Source organism: Ochotona princeps, chromosome 13, assembly GCF_030435755.1.
Source record: "Ochotona princeps isolate mOchPri1 chromosome 13, mOchPri1.hap1, whole genome shotgun sequence".
Lineage (NCBI taxonomy): Eukaryota > Metazoa > Chordata > Mammalia > Lagomorpha > Ochotonidae > Ochotona > Ochotona princeps.
In genome coordinates this window covers 15,072,315-15,094,889 of record NC_080844.1, presented here as the reverse complement: position 1 = coordinate 15,094,889, position 22,575 = coordinate 15,072,315, and the positions used below count along the sequence as shown (strand labels likewise).

The window sequence follows — 22,575 nt, the reverse complement described above, 5'->3', positions numbered from 1 at the left end:
TCATAACAGAAAGATTGCTTATGCGTTAAATAATTAGGGGCCACTAATTTCTGTGTTAGGAAAAAAAATAAATTGCATAAATAAAATTCCAGTTAGACTGAAACGTATAATAAATGTAACACTTGGAACAAAAGTATGAGTGAAGGCTTTTAATGACACTAGAGTGAAGCAAATCTTTCTTCACACCAAAGCTAGAAACCACAGAAGAAAACGAATTGACATAGAATCTAAGTATTTCTGTGCAGAAAAGACAAAAATGCCAAAATTATAGAAGCTGAAAAACCCAGGAAAACCGATGTAATGATATACACAATAAAGAATTATTATTACTGCTGCTATTGCTACTACTACTATACAAACAGCTCTTACAAGTCTACTTCAAAAAGTGGCCAAAGACTTGGAACAACCATTTCACAAAAGAAGAAATTAAAATGGACAAAATGTAAAGAGATGTTCAGTTTCACTATTTCTAAACACAAATCAAAACAATAAAAAAGAAATAGTTTAAATGCATAAAACTGGCATCAGGTAAATGACAAAAAACAAATATCAGCAAAGGAGGAAAATACTGACATTGTCAAAAATTGTTCAGAGAGCATAAATGAACACAATATTCCCAAGAGGAGTTCTGTCAACCCATATCACAAGTATAAATGCTGTCATTTTTTATCACCAAGTACAAATAAGTTGCATTAAATCCAATACTGTTAGATTTGCAAATTCTCCATAGATACTTAAAAAACAGGGAAGGCAGAGATGCATAAATATGCTTTCTGTTTCACTAATGACAAATGCAAAGTTGGAAAGACAAAACAAAATGCCCATCATATAACTAGTTAAACAAATGAAATTCTCTGCTAGCCTTAGAAAATCGGGTGCCATTCTTTATCTACTAAAGAAGATACATGATTCAGCATGTTTTGAGTAAGGAAAAAGAGCCTGCAGTGTAGGATGAATATTTATATGTGTCCAAAAATGTTTATCTAGATAGTACTGTTGTAATGGTTTGTATTGTCTTTTCATTTTTTTTGCATTTCATAATTCTTGCCAATGAACATAAGACATTTTAACTACAAAATACTCAGCTTTTTCAAAATAAATAGGCTTAAGAAGTTCACTGATGCTTTTCATTGTATTTATCCATACCTTCACACTAATATTACGAAGTTTATCAGTCATAAGTGGCACATTTTCTTACCACATTTTCTTTCATTAGGTTGCATCTTAAAACAGACGTATCTCACAAATACTGTTGACCAAGACATGACAAAATTGTCATTGCCTGTGTGTGTGTGCAGTGTTAGCCATAGGTATTAATGTTGTCTTCACTTTGATTAATCACATACATTACTGGAACTACACTTGTAGAAGACTTATTCAAATATACAAATACACACTTGCTTTAATTACTATGGCTACATAACTGATCACCTCCAATCTTGGTGGCTTACTGTAACATCCACTTTATGTCTCACAGTTTCTGTGAGCAAGGTGTTCAGGAAGGGTTTGGCTGGAGCAGGTAGCACAGCAATAGCACAGGCAGAGGCCACAGCAGCAGAAACCAACAAAGCACCTTTCTTCATAAAAGCTCCAGGCATGACCATGTGCCCCTTCTTCAGTTGGACTGGCCTATGCTTCCACACGCTATGGCAGCCACAGGGTAGTCAGGCTGTGAAGACGCAGGCTCTGAGTTGCACAGAGGGTATTCCAGCAAGCAGAGAGAAAGGCGTATCATCTTTCCAGACGTAGTTTCACAAGTCAGTCAGCATCACATGTGCTGCATCCTTCAGCTGCATGCAAGTCAGAGCCAAGCGAGGAGAGATCAGCCTTCTCCTCCTAGTGTGGAAAGGAGTAACATTCTAGAAACATGTGAGGAACAAGCGCTATTACTCAATCATCTCTGGAAGACGGGGGGTGACTTCCACGCAAGGTTTTTGTAAGATTACACCTTTATTCAGCACTGAAGTGTCATTTTAAATACAGTAATGTACTTCATGATATAAAAATGAAGAGTCATGTCTCTCTCTGTTTAATAGAGTTATTTCGGTAAGTGCTAACTACAATTCGAAGTGACGAGAGCACCGTCTCACAGTTGAACAGTGGACTGTTCTTTCGCAGTAGCTCTACCAGCGACGTCTTCTCCTTGGTCTTCCAGGCCTGCTTGCCACGCTTCTTCTCGTGAAGTGCATGTGCTTCTGTAACCTTTAGCTTCAGGTTGGCTTGGACCAGTGGACAGGCCTGGCAGGAGATGGTAGGCAGAGGGGAGAATGAGGGTAGAATGTTCACCTCGCCCAACCCCCAACCCATTCTCTCCCAGTGAGCTTCACTGGCCTTACAATTCCCTGCCCGCCCCCCTAGAAGCTTGCAAAATCTTCCTCCCCTGGTTATTCTGGAGGGCAGTTGGGGCCAGCTCCTCAGATGCCAGCCTCTGATTCCTGCCTTTTGCTTTGAAGTTCCCTACACTTTTTTTTTTTTTTTTGCAAAAATCACCACAGATAAAGAGGCACCATAGAATGATGCCACGTCTTACAACCAGGGGCTTCATAGGATAGATTCAATACAACTTTAGAACTAGCTCACTTCACAGGTTAGCAGAATAAACAGAGAAGGGCCTGTGTGAGTGCTTCCTGCAGTGGGCAGGTGGTAGTGGCTGGGAGCTAAGGAAGAGGCACTGGGAAGCTTCTATCACAGAGGAACTTGGTGGCTGGACCTTGGGGGAAACATCCCTGCAATATTTTCTATGTTCTGAGACCCTTACACTACAAACACATCTGCAGTCATGTCTGTGCCATGTGCAGCCTGATCTTATCTATGAGTTCAGCAAGACCCAAACTTACCCTTGTGTAGTAGAAACAGAAGTGCAGCAAGGAGAAACTGGTTATCAGACAGCAAGGACTGTCCTACAGAGGGAAGAGGGTACCTACACAGAAAGAGTTGATTGAGGTGACAAGGAACAAAAGGAATGGGGTAAGGACATACGTGATTTCTTGCAGCAATCGCAACAAAAACAGTTATAATCATAAAAGACAGAACTCACTTGTGCCCTTTGTGAGTCAGGGTATCAAAAGAGACGGGGAATCTGTGAAGCCCGGGACATCCAGATTTAGATGAATTGATTTCTTGAACACTTCTGTACATGAGTCCAGTATTAGCCAATCTATGCATTTCAGTAGTGAGAGTAAGCCAGAACTTCCCAAATCACGTCGATATCTGTACTTTTAACAGTGTCAGGTATCCCAGATGTTCATTGCATTGAAAACCAATCATATTCTTTTCAAATATAATCAGATGGAAAGACATTGCCTTGGTTTCATTGGATAAATAAATCATTGATTCCTTTAAAAGCTTCTAAGAAAAAAATGTGCTAGCTTTGATAGGTTGTAGGAAATTACTATAAAAATGTTATTCTTTGAATAAAATATAAAATATTTCAAAAATAGAATGTAGATCCTGGGATATAGCAGTGAGGGCTCAAATCCTTGAATGCCTGTTGCCCATGTGAAAGACATGGATTGAGTTCCCAGCTCTTGGCCTTTTCAGCCATCTGGAGAAGGAGACAGAGGATGGAAGCGCTTGCCTTCTCTCTCTTACTCTCTCTCTCTTTCTCTCTGTTTCTTCCTCTCTCCTGTATTATCTCTTCCTGCCAAGATTATAAGAATTTCTTCTCCATGCAAAATTTCCTTGACTCCACAACAAGAGTTACTGCTCATCTTCTTGCACTGTGGTAGTTGTACAATCTCCTACATTAATGCAACATCAGAGCTAGTTTTTATGGATGCTGAATTTTGTCAAAAGTGTCCACTCCCCTATAACATGAACTCCTCCAGTGTAACAATTCCTTAACATTTCAGACACAAAAACATAATGTATTCAAAATAAGGATTATCTAGGAAAAAATCCCATCCGGAGGGTTTACTGCTGTCATTTGTTAATGAATTAATAAACTTCGTGAGGAAGACAGAAAGTATACTTATCTTCATATTATCTGACTCTCACCTAAAATCAAGAAGGTCTACAAAGTTCCACATGCCTGCTGTGGCAACTATGAGCAAATATACCCAGGAATTTTAATTATCCACATTCACAACAGTAAAGGCACATACTGTATATCATTGGCAGGTAGAGATGTATAAACTGCACTGTGATACATTTCGGGAGGAAACATTCTTTCTTAACAATGTGAACGTAGAGGTGTTAGAAACAGGAAGACTAAAAGAGTCTTTGTAATGTTCCTTTCTGCCACAGGCTCTCTAAAAGCAGGACTCTCTCGGTTGTTTGTGTCAGAAAATCAATTAGAATTTAACCTGAAACTGTACTTTACCACCCTGTATCACTGGGGAAGGTCAGGGTGGAGGAGGTACGGGCACTGCAGCGGTTAGGACTTCTGGTGGGGATCCGGGAACTCTGCTCACCTCCGGGCTCTGTTCAGGTCTGCACGGGCAGCTGACAGCCTCTCCATGGCCGAGTCACCACGAAAACTTTCCCTTTACAAGCATTTGTCATTCAAAGGCCTTGGATAAACACATTAGCATCCGGTTGGAAATAACAGATGTTCTTAATTTTGAAGGCAAATTAAAGGGTTTTAGAGAATGTTCATGCATTGCTATTCATAACATAAATTGTTCTAACCACTCTCTAGAACCATTTGGCAGGGCTTACTAAAGCTAACTATACATATGATCCATGATCTTCACGTCAGGATATACTTCCATAGGACGTGTACAAGAATGGTCATAGCAACATTACAGCCCCTACACAGATCTAGCCAATCATCTGCCAACAAAATAATGGAAAAATCGTGGAATATCCACCAAACAGAATATACAGAATTTTGAAAGAAAAAAGGGAAATCCAATGCACAGCATCATGGATGAACATCACAAACAGAACACAGATTGACAGAAATCGCATGTTTAGGATGCTGGACTCTCTACCCTTGTCCATGCCTGCAATGAAGGACTTATGACTGTTTATGAAGAACTATACTATTGTAATAATATAAGGGAACTCAGTGGGGGGGTAGAGGGGACCTAGAGAGGAGGTAAGGGAAATCCCATGGCTGATGGAACTGTATCCTAAAATGATAACAACAATTTAAAAATGAAAAAAGAAATACATATTATATGACTCCATATATATGATGTTTAAAAATAGGCAAAACCGATTTAGAGCAAAAGGATACTGTTCTCCTATGCAGGTTATTGAACAGCAGATGTATGATCTATTCCAAACAGGTTCAACTTTGAAGGGAGTGGTGGTTGCCTGGTAAGCATATAAGCAACATCTCTTCAAGGTTCCCATGAGATGCTAGTACCTTGTAATTATATTAAATATACTTCACTAGAAAGTTTTTAAATGGAAAAAGAAAAGATGCTTGGAACAATAATAAAATTCTTATGCTCATTATGGGATTTTCTTATGTCTACTCATATGGTAGTCAGAAGGTACTGACAGGTAGTCAGTACCTGTGCAATCATAGGAAAAAAAAAATTTCCCTTGGAAAATAAGTTTTAATGCGCCTCATCTATAAAAAAAATTTGACTTTGTCTAACAAGTGTTTGAGAGTTCATATGCTTTAGTTTTACTTTATTTTTTGCTTCTCTCCATGTTGTGTATTTACTTTCATTAATTCATAAAATTAAATTTTTATTTTGTTTTCTATTTTTCTTCTCTAGAATATAAAATGTTAATAATTGTAACTTGAGAATCTGTTTATGCTTTGTTTTTCTTCTGCTGGTTCTTATTTCCTGACATATTTGTTTGTTTACTATGTTTAACTCATTGCCACTGAAAAATGTTAATACAAATCTTTGAAGTCTAGACTTAATATGACTTTCTCCAGAGAGGTTTTGCATTCATAGTTCCAAGAGTCCAGAAGCCTTACTACCAGCTGACTCTGAATCATGTCACATCCAGCTAAGAAGCTTGTGGTCCCTGAGAAGTGTCCATTGAAGCTGTAAATCTGCATTAGAGCAAGCTACAGTGCAAATTTGGGAGGATAGATTCTCCACCCAACCCTCTTGTTTTACCCCTTCCATCAACTCCAGATAACTTTCTCTGATTAATAAAAATGGGATTTTATCTGAGCATCAAAATAGGAATGGAGAATGATGGCAAGATGAGTTTACTTGTGAACCTTCCCCTTGGAATAGCCTAGCCCTTTGAAATCAGAGGTTACTATGGGGAGGGTCTCCTATCTTAGAAAATTTCTTTCAAGCCCAAATGTAGTGAGCCTCCATGGTGCCCAGCAGATTGTCCGCAGAGAGCAAAACCCGCTTAAGACTTAGTTTGCTTCCCTGGGTCTGTTTACCCCTCTGTTCCCATTATCTTCTTAGATTCTCTTAGCATGTTTTTCTACTTTAATTTAATGTCACTATCTTATTTCTTGTTACAACAAAGTTGATTGGAACAGTATAGCCTGCAAATTACACTGGCCACGTCCATGTATTTTTACTTGATTTTTTAAAAGATTTATTTTATTTTTATTGCAAAGTCAGATATATAGAAAGGAAGAGGGGAAACCTTAAGAAGTGTCAATTTCGTAGGTTCAAGGGTTAGGAAATGAAGAGGGCCCTCTCTTTCTTGTCTGCATCACATAATGGAAGATCACAAAGGTAGAGTGCGTAATGGAACACGCACGTGCCTACACAGCCAATCAGGAACAGAGAAAGGCTGGGTGGGCCCAATTCCAACCTTGGTGAGAACTGTCTCTTGAGCACACACCCCCAGTGACACCTCTTAAAGCTTCCACAGACCTTTTCAACACTATCATCACAGAGATCAAGCTTCCAATCACAATGGACTCAAACGCCTCCCAAGGGCAGCACCTGGGGATTATGGCTAATAGCAAGTTCCAGTTCAGTTTGTTGGGATTTACAACATGATGTTCTTCATTTCCAACAAAGTTCCACATGATGCTGCTGATCCCTTGGCCATTTTCAAAAGCCGCGGCCTAAGGGATCCTGAAGCCTGGCTGAAACAGGCCTCTACAGCAACACGAGAAAAAAGTTCTAATGTCAGTATTAGGAGAGCTGCTTGGCCTCCTAAAGTTTGGCATTATGAGACACATGCAATTGCCCCTGAGCAACCCTCATGTCATAGAAGTAGCTTGGTTGGAGCTGGCTTGAGGTGACATACACTCAGAATTGCCTGCTAAAACCAAAAGACACAGCAGTAAGACCATGGAGTAGCCACTGGTAAAGGAACTAGGAAAATTCATGGAACGTATTATCTGGACAGCTCAGAAACCACATAAAAAAAAGAAGGCTCAGACTCAGGGCAGGCAAAGGGACATATCAAACTAATCCCCTGCCTGCAGTGTTGCCATCCCATACAGGTACCAGTTCACGCCCAGGATGCTCTACTTCCCAATCCACCTCCCTACTAATTACCTGGGAAAGCAGCTGACCAAGGCCCAAACCTGTTGTCCACATGGGAGGTCTGGAAGAAGCTGTTGGCTCCTAGCTTCAGACCAACCCAGTTCTGGTCATTGTGGCCATTTGGGGAGTGAACCAGTGATAAGAGGTCTTTCTCTCTCAGTCTCTCTTGAAAGACTCAAAACACTCGGTACCAGACACCTGGCATAGACAGAATCACAAACACCAGCTAAGTAAAATGATGACTTCATCTCTTTCTCTCCTGCCTTTGTTTCCCTCCACATTCCCTTCTTTTCTACCAGGAAGTAAAGCTGTGGACGCCTAAGATGAGATTCCGCTTTCAATAAGTTTCCCAAGTTACATACTAGGTGGGAATGATCTGGGAAAGAGAACACTAAAACTAGCTTTGGAATGAAGTTTTCTCTCGATCCCATTGGACTATTTAACATTTTAAAGTGAATACTAGTCACTGAAAGAAATTCTCCTGACCTCTAAAATAAGAGAAACTTTTGATATTCCCAAGTTGGTATCCAAGGTCCAGGAAAGGACCTCTGTGAGGTTCAGCCCCTTCCACAAACAGTTCCAGTTCAATAACTCAGCCTCTGACCAATGCCCTGGCCACATCAAATAATCACTGAATGACTCAATGGAGGCCCTGTTTCTACACGAAGCTAAGTATAAAGGAATCAGATCTTACTAATTCAACCAACATGACCCTAGGTTTTTCATCAGCTGACAGGTTGCTTTTATACTGTCCATTAACCCATATCAAACTACCTCTATATTTAGCGAGGTAGAAAGATCATGCACTCACAGATGGTTTGATGCCTTATATGCAAAGGAAAATCAGCAATTAATTCCTACAGAGAAAACCCTCTGGGGACAAATCAAAAACAAAAATGCTTTGTCATGGGAAATATTTCTGGATAATTAAGGACTAAGCTGAAAGAACAGTAAAGAGATTTAAAGGAACATTCCCCCCAAAATAAGCTGCAAAAGTCAACATGCCATAAAACTAATTCCTTACATAAAAAAATGCGCATATTAATCACAAACAACGTACAGGACATCTAAATTTCCAATAAACCCATGAAATGTTTAATCTCACCAGTAATCAGAAAAACATACACTGAAAACCACAAAGTGATAGCATTTTATACTCTCAGACAGGCAAAAACTTAAGTTCTGAAAAAATGCAAAAAAAAAAAAAAAAGGTGAACTCTGATAACACTCTTGTGGGGTGTAAAATGAGATAACCATTTGGAACCTGGCAAGTTCTACTAAGAATACACACACTCTCCCACACAGCTATTCCACTTTGGACGTCTAGATTTTTTTTCATTCATAGTCCACAAAATAATTTCAAAAAGCTATGTATCCACTTTCAACTGTGTAAAGATTTGGTATTTATTTATTTGAAAGGCAGAGAAATGGGCAAAGGAAAAAAGCAGCTAGGTCCATCTGGGTGCTCCACATTGGTGGCAGAAAACTAAGTATTTGAACCATCAACTGCTGATTGGCAGAGCCATGAGCCATGAGCTGGATTAGAAGTAGAGCAGCTGGGCCTGAAAACACTCCAGTAGGGCATCTCAAACAGCAGCTGAAACTATTGTACCACAATGTCCAGCTTTACTTGTAACAGATGTGCCAATTTTCAATCTTAAATTTTACATACTTGCAAAACATGGAATTTTCCAACCATTACATATATACAATTATCACTGACATTCTTGGGAGCTGGTTTCAAGGATCCTCAGAAGACACTAAAATCTGAAGACATTCAAATCCCTTAAATAATATTTGCACAGAACCTACCCTATCCTCCCATTACTTTAAATCACCACCAGAATAGTTATAGTACCTAATACAATGGAAATGCTAGGTAAACGTTATTGCACTGTGGTGTTTGGGTAATAGTAACGAAAGAAATAAGCCAGTACATAGTCAGTACAGACACATTTTTCCCAAGTATTTTCAATAAACACTGATGTGAAACGCTCAGATACAGAGGTTGACTCTGCTGACATTTAAAATAAAACTGCAATCTCATGGTCTTAAATGTATTTAAAAATGCTATCAGATCAAAATAATCAACTATTTTTAAACATACACAAGCAGTTGTTCTATCACATTTGGAAATTTTTCACTTTTTTGGTGCCTTTTACATATATTTCCATTAGATTTTACCATGCAGGTTTATCTTAATATTACACATTTTAGCACTGAATGTCTTCTACTGATCACTATATATTCTGTTATATACATGTATATATAATGAAGTATAGTAAAAAATTCCTTATGAATTTAAGACTAAGAATGAAACCATTTTTCTTGCTTCAAAAATTATCAATTCTAAGTAGCTATTTAAATGCAAATTTTTTCTAAAAAATTACTACTAAGTTACTATTCCTCAAAAGCTAACTGTAAACTTTAATAATCATTAAATATGAAATTATAATATTTTGTTGGAAATTAATTTTTTTTTTTGAGAGTTGCAGAAACATAGGCAGAAGACAGCTCGCATCTGCTAGCTCAGCATCCAAATTCCTGTAATAGCCAAGGCTGGAGCAGAACCAGGGCTGGAGCGGAAGCAGGGCTGGGAATAAGAACTCAACCCAGGTCTCTACCAGGAGCCCCAAGCACCCAACAATTTGAGTCATCACCTGCTGTCTTCCAGGGTCTGTGTTAACAAGAAGCTGGAGTTGGGAGCTAGATCCAGGAATTCAACAAGTACTGATAATAGGATATGATGTCTTAACCGCTAGGCCAAATACCCACTCTGGAAATGTATCTTGTAATGACATAATAGACCAAGGCTTTTTTTCTTAGTTTTGTGTCCAGAGACCAAAACTATGCCCTGCAAAATGAAAAAAGGGTTTACTATAAATTAACAACAAAACGAAAATGGAGGAGGCAATTAGCACTACAAGGCATATCAAAAGCATATTAAGAGTTAGGGGCATATTATGCAATTAGATTCACTGCAGATACCATTAAGCTATGTAAGTCATAAAAAGCAGGTAGGAATCAACAAATGAGCCAAGAAGTGACAAGGAGGACACCTGAACCCAAATGGGCAGGAGAATTCTTTCAGTGACTAGTATTCACTTTAAAATGTTAAATAGTCCAATGGGATCGAGAGAAAACTTCATTCCAAAGCTAGTTTTAGTGTTCTCTTTCCCAGATCATTCCCACCTGGTATGTAACTTGGGAAACTTATTGAAAGTGGAATCTCATCTTAGGCGTCCACAGCTTTACTTCCTGGTAGAAAAGAAAGGAATGTGGAGGGAAACAAAGGCAGGAGAGAAAGAGATGAAGTCATCATTTTACTTAGCTGGTGTTTGTGATTCTGTCTATGCCAGGTGTCTCTGGTACCGAGTGTTTTGTCTTTTAAGGAAAGATTTGTTTTGCTTGAAAGAGTTACAGAGAGACGAAGAGTGAGAGTGAGAAAGATCTCTAACTCCACTAAGGTTGCCACCTTTAGCAAACTCACCCAGACACACTTACACCTAGTTAAAGTCAAATTTCAGTAAACCACAAAGAATTTTCTGTTATAAGTATGGGAGAAAATGACCATGAGTAAGGAAGTAGCCACTTGCAAGTGATTCTCAGACACATCACATTCCTAAAAGATCCTCTGTTTGCATGCGCATGTGTGTAGGTGATTACTCAGACGCATGTCTGTGCACATGAGAATGTGGAGGTAGGGGCAAGTTCAGTGCATACACTCAATGTGAAGAACAGTGCCCCAGGACAGAGCATGCCAACACGTTTGCATTACAAGGGGAAGGAGCTATGGTTGTGCCACAAATATATATATATCAACCAACTTCTTGAGCCTTTAGAGTAACCCTGATTAGCAGACATGGTGAGATCTGGCAGGGTGACCCAAGGAAGGCTGGGGTATTTCTTACACAAGCAGTTGTCACTAATGCAGGTAGAAGGTCCATAAAAGTTCACAACAGCATTTTCTATACTTATAAAACATGGAAATCTGTGCCCATGGGTGTAAAAAAGGAATAACTGAATGAACTGTATCCAACTAACCAAATACTACACTGGAATTGAAACAAATGGACTTGATCTGCATCCCTCAATACAAAGAGATCTCAAAAATCTAGCACTGAAAAGTAGGTAGCGGAAGAATATGTGTAAAATCTGTACAGTCCTGTAAATGTTTAAAAGACACACATATTAGTCTCATATATTACAAACATACAAGTAGGAAAGTGCTTGTCTTGAGGCGGGCAGAGTGGCGAGAATGGATTGTGGACAAGAAAGGAGAGTGCCGGCAGCAGATATCATCAGGACATCAGTCCATCAGGCACTGGCTTCCGTTCCTGACATTGTTAGCCATGAATCCTCTCAACACCTCCTCCACCCGAGGACTAGATGGTACTATTCTCATTTCACAGGTGGAGTAGCCCAGAGGCAGACATCAGGGAACTTGCCAAAGTCACATAGCTCTAATCAAAGGCACAAAATGGTTCTTATAAATCTATTCTGTCTTATTAAAAAAGCTTTGAAATAAATATGCCAAAATGGCAAAAAAAAAAAAAAAAGATGAGTGGGATTTATGACACTTCATCCTTTCCCATTTATTTGAAACATAAATTCAAAATTTCTGTTTTATTCTTTCAGAAGTTCAACTCTGTCTAATAAGATCACTATACAATTTCGGTTATGATTTATTTTTCTCCAATGGTAAATTAAACATTGGTATCCTTTATGCACATATTTGTTGGGGTGAAATGGAAGTTAAAACAATTGTCTTTATCAGTCTGTTTTCTTGTTAAAACTACATGTTCCACTAGAATACTTGTTACAGTACCTAAGAATGGTTTCCATCCAAAGCCTGTGCCTTGTACGATGCAAATGGATGAATGAGAATCAAACCACACTGCCATTAACTCATTTAACTATATAAATCTACTACCTTTTTGCAGATAAGTTAAAAGCCAGCATTTAACAGTTTGTTGCACCACAACAATAAGCAGTATGAAGAGTAGTCTCTGATTCATGCACCCAGAAATAGTTGCAGGTGCTAATTTTATCTCCATGTCCAAAACATAGTCTTGAATGTCAAACAAAGCCATCAATGAGGGTGTTGATGGAATAATGAGGACAACTGTAGACATCCTTTCCTGGAACTGTGTTCTGGGGCCAGAACAGTCAAAGCTCTCTCCCACAAGCCAACTTCCACAAAGATCAGGAACTAGGCAACTGGTCACATCTGCCTGACAACCCTCAGCTGTTGCCTAATCACTCTCCTTCCATTTTTGCCTTGAAAAGCTAGGGAATTCCCTCTGCTCTCTGCTCCAAGCTTGGCAGAAAAGAGATCTGACCCAAATCGTGCAGAGTGGTTTGGAAAACAGCGTTGCTTCCAGCTTCAGAGGACACTTGGGAGGGTCAGGAAATAATTAAACAACTGTTGGGTTTGCAGCATCCTGGAAAAGGAAAGTACACACAGTACATTTGGAACTGCTACCTTACCACCAACTTGTCACACAGCCTGAAATCTCTTTAGGGTTTAGTCACTGATTCAAGAAGATGCTTGCCTTGATGTAGCTGTGTGCGCTGAGTGGTTAATTGTGCTCCACTCACTGGCTGACAGCTAAGAGGTAGAAGATGAGACAGTCAGAATCATGATAGAGAAGCTCCAAAGAGTAAAACAGAAAAAAAAAGGCATATACTGTAGCTGTCAGGGGAGAACAAAGTTTTTTAGACAAACGCAATAGGATATACGCACACAGGCATTTTAGCAAGTTTATAAAGAAAATGACATCAAGGGTCCAGCGGCGTGGCCTAGCGGCTGAAGTCCTCACCTAAAACACGCCGGGATCCCACATGGGCACCGGTTTTAATCCTGGCAGCTCCACTTTCCATCCAGCTCCCTGTTGTGGCCTGGGAAAGCAGTCGAGGATGGCCCGGGGCTTTGGGACCCTGTACCCGCATGGGAGACCTGGAAGAGGTTTGTGGTTCCCGGCTTCGGATCAGCGCAGCACTGGCCGTTGTGGTCACTTGGGGAGTGAATCATCGGACGGAAGATCTTCCTCCTCCTCTCTGTATATCTGACTTTGTAATTAAATAAATAAATCTTTTTTTAAAAAAAAAGATTGACATCAAGATACATTTATTTTGGTGTAATTTTTTAAATATGCATATAGGCTTTTATAATGTGCATTTTCAGCAACATTTTGCAGGCCAGTTTTGTGTGTATAGGCAGGTAGAGGGAAAGCTAGATGTATGTTGAAACTGAGATTTATCATGAGGGATTGGCTCACATGATTGTAGTCTACAAGTCCCATGATCAGCTGTGTGCAACCTGGAGACCCAGGAGAACTAGTGCCTTGGTTTAGCAAGAGTCCAGAGTCGAGAACCACAGGGCTGACTGTCCCCATCTGGGGGCAGAAGACAGCTGATATCTCATTTCTAACAGGGCGTCACACACAGAGAACAAACTGCCCCTTCATTCACTGTGTTGTCTTTGGTAGCAAGGTAGACTCAGTGAATTAGACAAGACTCACTCACACAGTGGAGAATAATCTGCCTTATTCAGGGCACTGGTTAAAATGCTAACCTTACCCACAAACACCCTCACATACACACCCAAAAGAACACTGAAACCAGTGTCTTGGTCTCATGATCCAGTCAAGCTGATACACACTACTAACTAGCACAGCTGGGAGAGAGCATGGGGACACCAGAAACTTGGCAACAACAGACGATAGATGACAAAGCAGGAACAAAAAACCTTCCTTCCCTTCACCAACATCTGGAATGAAACCTTGAGCTTCTGGACCCTTTAGTTCTCAATGTAAGGTGGGAGCCATCTGGAGACCCAAGAGACTTTCCTCAGAGTTTAGATGTAGATTTCCAGGCCCACAAGACACCACATCTCAGATACTACTGAGATTCGTTTTGCGAAATGGAAGATGTAATGAAATGTAGATCTTGAGATCTCGATTCTTCTACCTCAAATTAATGCCTTTGAGTTCCTTTTGCCTCTGTTCCCTCACCCCTGAAGTGGAGACAACAATAATCTTTTAATCTTGCTATGGGGATTATCAGAATGATTGATGTATAATAAATACTGAATAAATGTAAGCTGCTATTAATTTATATTATTATATGTCAGTGCCATAATACATGTCTATATGTGCACTATGACCAATGTCAGCATCTCACCCTTGGTAAATTATATTCAGTACATATTTCATAAGGATGTACTCTTTATTTTACTGAAGATTTGATCAGCTGCTTGGCCGTGGGAAGAGCAATGTGTTGTGCTGATTCTCACCTGATCTGTGCTGGTAGCAAACCTAATCAGCTAATGTGAAGAGTCAGTCAGTAATGTGGAAATTTTCCAGCTTTGCACTTGTGATAAGTTTATCTACTACAGTTGCTGCTTGGCATCCATTTATAGGCCTGTGTGTTATTTGAAACCCAGTCAGATCCCACCACTTTTGATCTAGCTAGAACTTCCCCACCCCTGTGTCATTGTTTTCAGTACTGCCCACTTGTTCCTCATCTCCAGACCCCAAACTCAACACAACCCACATAAAACCTAATAGTCAACACCAAAATCATGTAAATAAACCTCCTCCCTTCTCAAATGTTTTCTTTAAACCCATTAATTGAGCTCCTCGCTGTCTCTATACATGCCATTAAACTCTCTGGAACCTGGAAATAAAAATTTCTTCTTTCAAGTATTTTGGTTTCACTTTCATTTTATTTCATATCTGACCCAATCACCTGAATTTAACTTTTCTCTGGTCAGGTGTCTCCTAAAAAGTGACTTCCTTGTGTAATGACCACTATCTATAGAAAGGACACAATAAGATAAGCAACTGTACTTACATGTCGTTAAATAGCATATTTACCAACTGCCTAAAGTGACCTGTGGTCTATATTCCTCTATTGGCAAGCTGGATTTTTTGGTACCAATTGTGAGCACTAACTCATAGCATGGGTGGGAAATAGCCGGCCCATGAACTACATGAGGTCTACAAAACCATTTGCGCTGGCCCTGCCAAGGCAACTGTAAGTGGGACACGAAATCCAATAAATCTATAGCAGATTAATATTTAAGGTGAAAATTTTGTATGGCCCATGAATAATGTTATAAATATCCAAATGGCCCTTAGCAGAAAAAAAAGTGTTCCCCACCCCGTCAGGATATGAAAAAGACATCTTGTGAGCAAGTTGTATATTTCTTTGACAAAGATTCTATTAGCCATATACAGATGATTTTTACGGTATTTCACACTGATCACACAGCACACAGAATTGGCTACATAATTCTACTTCCTGCATGTTTAGGAACAATCATTCTCAACACTAGAACCCAGAATCACCCAGTGGGTACTCTGCATTCCCCGCCTTGCGACACAGACATAAGATATTAGAACCTCTTTAAATGGGGATAAGAAATCTTCCAACTAACAAGCTGCTTTGGTAATCTTTATTCCAAGAGATTTAGAAATTGGGTTTTTAAGGTATAAGATGTTGTGGTTATTCCACAGTAACCTTCCAACACCACAGTCTTTTGCTTGCAAGTTCTCTTGGTGACATCTTGTCATTCTTCTTCTTCTTTTTTTTTTTTTTTTTTTTTTTTGCCCTAGGAACAAGTTAATTAATCATTCAAAAATATTTACACTACTTATATACATTAGCTACCATAAATATTTGTCTTCTGGGGTGGGTCTAGCTTAATTCATTTAGCATAATGATCTCCAATAGTATTTGTTTCATTGCAAATGTCAGGATGGCAGCTTCTTTTTATGGCTGAGTAATCACTGAAAATTGGAATACCTTTCAGTGCTTTCACATCAGCATGACAGATCATATTTAGCTGTAGGTAATTAAAGGAGAATAACAGAAGGCAAACAGTTGCAGTCCTCTAAAGGGCCTGTTGTCTCAGAGCACACACTAAAGTAGGGACTCTCCCATCAATACCCCTCCAGGTGCAGTTCTCAGAGGCAAGCCATTCCCTGCAGCCCCCACCCTCCTCTGAGGACACCCTCCCAACACAGGCTTCCCATCACAAGCTGCAGTAAGGCCTTGCAAACATAGGGCATTCCTGTGCAATGTGGATGCCTGGATCATTTCTCAGCTGGATAACTACCTGCTAGGTTTTCCCTGTCTAAGCAATCACTCATTCCAATGAACAACAGTCAATTTTTGTGATATTTGTATCTTTTTTCTATGTTATATTTGTTCTGATCATATTTCTTGAAACATGATTTTTCCCTGAATCTAATTTAAAAATGGGCATTTTTATGCTTTTTTCATTTTTGTTATAGTTCTCTATTATATTTTTCAGATGCACAGCTCTGTGACATATTTTTAAAAATAATTTCTACACCAAAGATAGTTTGCAGAGCACTGCTATATTCCACACTCCTTTAAACAGCTCTGTAATATAATACAGCTCTATTTCAGTGACTGCAGTTTTTTCTCCCCTGCAAAACAGCAGAGTGCTATGTTACATCATCCACTTGACTCTCCAGCTCTAAAATTCTCTGTGGATCATTCTATCTCATTTTCCTACAAGCAGACTGTTGACATTGTGAATTATCCATGACAAGTTTTTACATATACAGCTGGCTTTCTGCTGCCTCTTACTGCAGCTCTGAATTGTGAGACAGGGTAGGTTTTAAAAAATGAAGAGTATTTAATGATAGCCTAATCAGAAGACAATACAGTAATTTGGTATCAAAAACACCATACAATTCACCTCAAAGATGAATTTCAGATAGTTCTTACTACCTGCTACTTTAGATGGCTACTTCTCCCGTCCACTAACACAGTTAAAGTACCAAAGGTTCAATGTAATTGCTTTTGGTGTCTGTCAACCTCTCTCACTTTGTTTCACATTTACCATAAAAATGTTTGGCCTCACATTTTTAGTGATGATCACATCATATCTCTGCTAACTTCCATACAAACAACTTCTTTTTTATTTACCTCAGCAGGAACTTAAAAATCAAAGCATTTTATGTGAAAAAGATGACTTTCCTTCTCTGGAAAAAGTGTAGACAAAACAAGTTTAAAAGGCATCCAACTGCATAAACTTCCGTCTCTAGGGACTTGGTGTCCTGATTTGATTCTCAAACTCTGCACATTTTACCATAAAATCTAACAAGGTTTTCCTTGCTGTGAGTTTAGGGCAAGTAACATCATCACATTATGTATTTCTCGGGATGTTTTCCAAATGTACTGATCGTCTGAAAGTTTCCAATGGCTTTTTTGCATACTCTTTACTGTTAAAGACCATCTGGTTCACTGTAGATAAACAATTTCAACATATGGACCATCACCCATACATGACTCTGCTCCACAAGAGCAGAAAATTAAGAAAAGGTCGCTCTCCTGATATAATTCATGCAAAAGCAGCAACTCCAAGGAGTTAGGGGTGTGCCCTGAGCTACACACAGAGGTCTAATTCCAATTTCTAAGCATGTCAAGTTTCCTTAATTTCCTCTTATGCAAATTTAACGAGATGCTCTGTCAACTCTGGACCCTCTTTCCTTCCCATTCGGAAGTATCGAATGCTACTCACAAACACCCAGCATGGTGCTGGGAAATGGGCATACTGATAAAGAAAACGGAGCTGCTTAACAATGATGAACACATAGTAAGTATTGAGAGCAGAAAGAACATCCCAGAGGCAGAAAGTATATAAAAAGTCCTGAGATTAGGAGGAACATGGACAGTTTCAGATTATTCAGGATCTGTAAACATTTGTATCCATTAAATTGAGGACCCTGTCAAGCAGTAACACATTGAAAGAAAATTCTCACCATTTCCAGATGGTGATTGGATTACTGCAGTGGCAGAAACTACCTGAAATGTGCCAACAACTTTGATTCATCTTGTTGGTTTCATGCCTGTAGTTGGTGAATCTAACAAAACTGCATGAAAGTATCATTACCAAACATACACAAGCATTGTAAACCCATGACATTGTAAATGCTGCAAGAGTGATGAAACAGCTTCCAGAAAACCTAGGAAGTCTGAGTGCCTCTTGTATCATAGTTACAGAATAGCACTAAACACCAGACAACAGTGATTCAGTTATCTCTCACAAGCGTTTTACTTTCCGAGCATCATTTGCCAGTGCTCAGCCTTGTCAGAGGATGACAGGTGACACCCTAAAGTGAAAAGAGAGATTAGTCATCATAGTCATTTTTGTCTGGTCAAAATATACATACATATACACACACACACAAACAAATACAACGTTTATTTCAATGGTTTTTCTCAAATCTTGGTTAAAAACTGTACTGTTGACAAAGACTACATCAAATGGAAAAGAATACTGTTATTGCTTCTCGGACTTTAGGCTAAGACCAAGTGTGCAAAAGAGTATTGTTTACTCTTTTAAAACATTTAATTAAGATTCAATTAACTTCTTAAATATTGAATTCATATTTTTCTCACTTCCTTTTGATTTGGACCTTTGGCTGCAAGCACAGCATGCACATGGATTTGTAGCCAGGGAGAAGCAGACAGTTCAATATTCAGGCATTCAAGACAGACAAAAAAGCCAACTTGCATAACTAAAGTCCCAATAAAAAAAATTAAACACATCTGAAAACTCAGACAAATCCAACTAGTCCTTATGCCCTGTCTTAGACAACATAAAAAAGTCACTCCTTGCAACCTGCCCTGGCACTTGCTACACCACACTGTGACCATCTGCGCTGTGTGTGCCTTCGACCTAATGGCAAATTCCTGAAAAGTAGGGATGGCATCCTACTATCGTTGTTTCCTTAATGCCTAATAGTGCTGAATATAGCAGGAACCCAACAAATGCCCATTAATCAAAATAAGAAATAAACTTACTAGATAGGTGAATACTCACGGTGAGGTATCATTAAGTACCAAATTGTTGGCTACCTGTTGGGATTTTAGCAAATCACAAAATGTATCCTTGTGCAGTTCTGGGAATAGTAACACGTCTGACATCAGTCCTTTAATTAAAAAGCATTACTTAGGTTCCTTTATTACAGCTACAAATAAACTTTATTTGATGTAATGTAGGAAAACATTTTCAAGTTTAACAACATGTGTCTGACCAGAATTCATCATTTAAATTATGAGTATATGTATTTACAGTCACTTCAGCCAGTCTGCGGTTCAGGAATTTGTGTAAGCTGTGCCTGGCCCACCTCCCCCCTCAGGAAAAGGCCACTCTTTCCTGCATCTGGGATGAAGCAAGGTCAATCACAGTTGGAAGACATCCATAGTCCATGCTGGAATTCCACTGTGTCCCGCAAGAGGACTGCTTCCTTTATTGTAAGAAAATAAGATGCTCTTTCAGTTCTCTTTTATCAAATGAAGATTAACATTCATTTCCTCCATACAGTTACAGGGACTCTTCAGACCCGTCTTTCTGGCTCCTTAGCTCCCATGTATCACATAGAAAGATTTCTGTGAAAACACACTATCCACAGAGAGATCACTTCAGTTTCCTGACCTGTCCTTAAGGTCTACCACTCTTTGAGGGGGCAGGAGGTGTCAGGGCACAGAATTACCCAGGCACACATTAGCTATCAGATACAGAGAGCACAAAAACAAATCATCTGGATGAAACAAAATGGGTTCTGGAGCTTTTCCTATGAGGCCCCAGAGATCCCCTCCTCTCCCCCAATTAGTAGCGGCCTCCCAATGAAGACTGGCTCGTTCCACCAACGGAAGCACCTCAACCAGCGGCAGATGCCCCGTAATGGCCACCATACTTCTTCTGCATAAGCTAGAGCTGTGGGCCAGCCGTGGGCCTGCCTGTGGGCCCAAGGCAACCTTGCATGAAAAGAGAGTCACAAACATGTCAATGGTCATGTTAATATATAATGCAGTCAGGTTGCACTCGCTCTTAATCTGGGCAAAAAGCATCCTCACAGAAGGCAACCTCCCTCACCTCTCAGGACCCTTCGGAAATGTGCGCCCAGGAAAAGCTTTGTTCTGGCTTTACGCTTCTTTCCGTCCTGAGATCTGTTCCTGAGTTACACCTTCACGATTCAGGAGTTAACAGAGAAAGTGTGTTGGTGGGAGATCACAGGGACCCTGCAGGAAAGCCAAATTATGTGACAGAAGCTTGAAACAAACACTGCTCTGGAAAGTCGTTTGTATTAGCTGATGGCTGCATTCTGTTTTCTAACACGAACATGCAACATGTTCAACACTATGCTGACTGCGGTTTGCTTGGAAGAACACACTTCTGTCATATGACAACACGATACATCCTGTCTCATGAATGGTTCCTGAATATTCGCCACACGCCTAGACTCGGAAGCCCGGGAAGTGCACCTGGGAACTCTCTCCCACGGGCGTGGATGTGGACGGAATGCAAAAAAGCACCAGAACTCAGTTCTGTGAGTGTGCTTAGTGCTGAGACAAACTGGCTGCCTGACATGGAAAACTGTTTGCACTGGCACACAAGAGCACTGATCCACAACAAAAGGAGAGCTCACCAGCTCCTTCGCATAAGACTGTACAAGCACATCACCCTGAGTGTCACATCTTAACCATCCCAAGAAAGGACAGAAGCCGCTCTCCATTCTGCAGTCTTGGCAAATGGTTTCGTTCTGTTTCCACCCGTTCTGCTTTGTTTATTTCATCTCCATGATTCCGCTTGGATCATGAATCATGACCTTTTTTTCTACAGTAGTCAGAGTTTTGTCTATAAAGAGAGAGAGGAGAGAGGGAGAGAAGGGGGAGGAGAGAAAATGATTTAGCAGAAACATAAATGCAAGTTTTCACTTTGTGATGGGTGGACTGAATTTTTATGGCAGTGGGTAATGTGAGCCATTGGTGGCTTCTAAACGTTTATGAGCACCTCCACAGGGAAAGAAAAAGCACTGTAGCTCATTTCATAAATTTCCTAAATCCTACAAGTTGCCAAGCCCTTACTTAATATATTTGCAAATCAGCCCCAAATAATCCATTTAGCAATTCACTTTCATAATATAGCTAAAGCCAAAAATGACTTTGTTCTCCAAAATCCTTGCAAAATACTATAGCACTTATCCTACTGGAAAAGAAGAGGCATTCCCCCTTGTCACCAAGGAGGGAGTGTGATAGTAATCTCTGTGAACAGCAATCAGATACCCTTCTTTCCTCACTTCTGGCCTCTGCGAGTCACAGAAGAAGTGTCGGCCAATGGCTGACAGCCCCTTCTTCTGGTGTGAGCCATGCCCCCTTACTGGCACCTACACAGACCTTACCTAACACACTACATGTGTGATTGAGACACATGTCTAGTAGGGCGCAGACCTAGATACTTGCTCCCAAGCTCAGCCTTCACAGCCCCCTGCCGGACTATTGTTCCTCCTGTCTTGTCCCTCCTCTCTAAAGATAGCCTGCCTGGTTGATTCAACATATGGATTCCCCTAGCGAAAGCAATCATGTCTCCATAACACACAGTCTCTGACTTTGTCCCCCCCAGACTCCTAACAGTGGCGCCTGAGGTCACTCTTCAGCTCAGACCCAACACTGCGGTTCCTGGGAATGAGGGAGTGGAGTCTGGATCCAGGCAGTGTCCCCACTGTGCTTCGCCAACACTGACTCATGACCACAGGGCCACCCCAGCTTGACTGAACCCCAGGCCTCAGCCACAGCACCACCTCTCTCTGCCCCACCCATCGTCCAGCCAGCCAGTTGGGATATCAACTCTCCAAACATCTCAGATACCTTTTTCCCAGTCTCAGTTCAAGCCCTCCTGACACAGATCTCCCTCTTGTGTTAACCTCCTAACCTAGCCTATCTCCTGGTATGAGACCATTCATACACAATGCACACACACTCTGGCCTCACCCTTGCCTGGAAAGCCTCATTTCTCTCCCTGACACCGTCATCCATGTGGCCCTCCAACTACCCTTCAATTGTGCCAACTTTTCACTATTGTTGAGGACTTACCCAGGTTCCTGGTCCACCTCTATTCACATCCACGGCTCCTCTATCCATTCTGTCCCATCTAATGTGAGCAGCCCCCAACTCCACCTCTATGCTTACCATCCATTTGTGTTAGAATTCTACTCTTTATTCAAGACACACTTCACATACCACCTCTTTCATGATTTCCACTTTTGATATCCCTTGCCAAACCTTACATTTCTTGTACATTCCTCTGCACTGCTTATTTTTATTTTGCCTTATATGGTTATTATCTATTAAGAAAACAAATAATGTATTA

At 40.2% G+C, this 22,575-nt stretch overlaps 1 protein-coding gene across 3 annotated transcripts in view; it reads right to left on the bottom strand.

Moving 5' to 3' along the window:
* Positions 1 to 1,576: 1,576 nt before the first annotated feature.
* The window catches only part of HTR7 (5-hydroxytryptamine receptor 7), a 102,051-nt gene continuing 81,052 nt past the window's right edge, over positions 1,577 to 22,575 (bottom strand). The window contains exons 3-4 of one of the 3 annotated variants that reach the window (XM_058671420.1): positions 2,838 to 2,920; positions 1,577 to 2,238 (exon numbers count right to left, since the gene is read on the bottom strand). In XM_058671420.1, coding sequence (XP_058527403.1) covers positions 2,087 to 2,238; positions 2,838 to 2,920 — 235 coding nt within the window. In that variant the 3' untranslated portion in view covers positions 1,577 to 2,086. Of the gene's footprint in view, positions 2,239 to 2,837; positions 2,921 to 18,657; positions 21,064 to 22,575 lie in introns of those variants that run through there. The other 2 variants (XM_058671421.1, XM_004583369.4) reach the window with 2 other exon arrangements.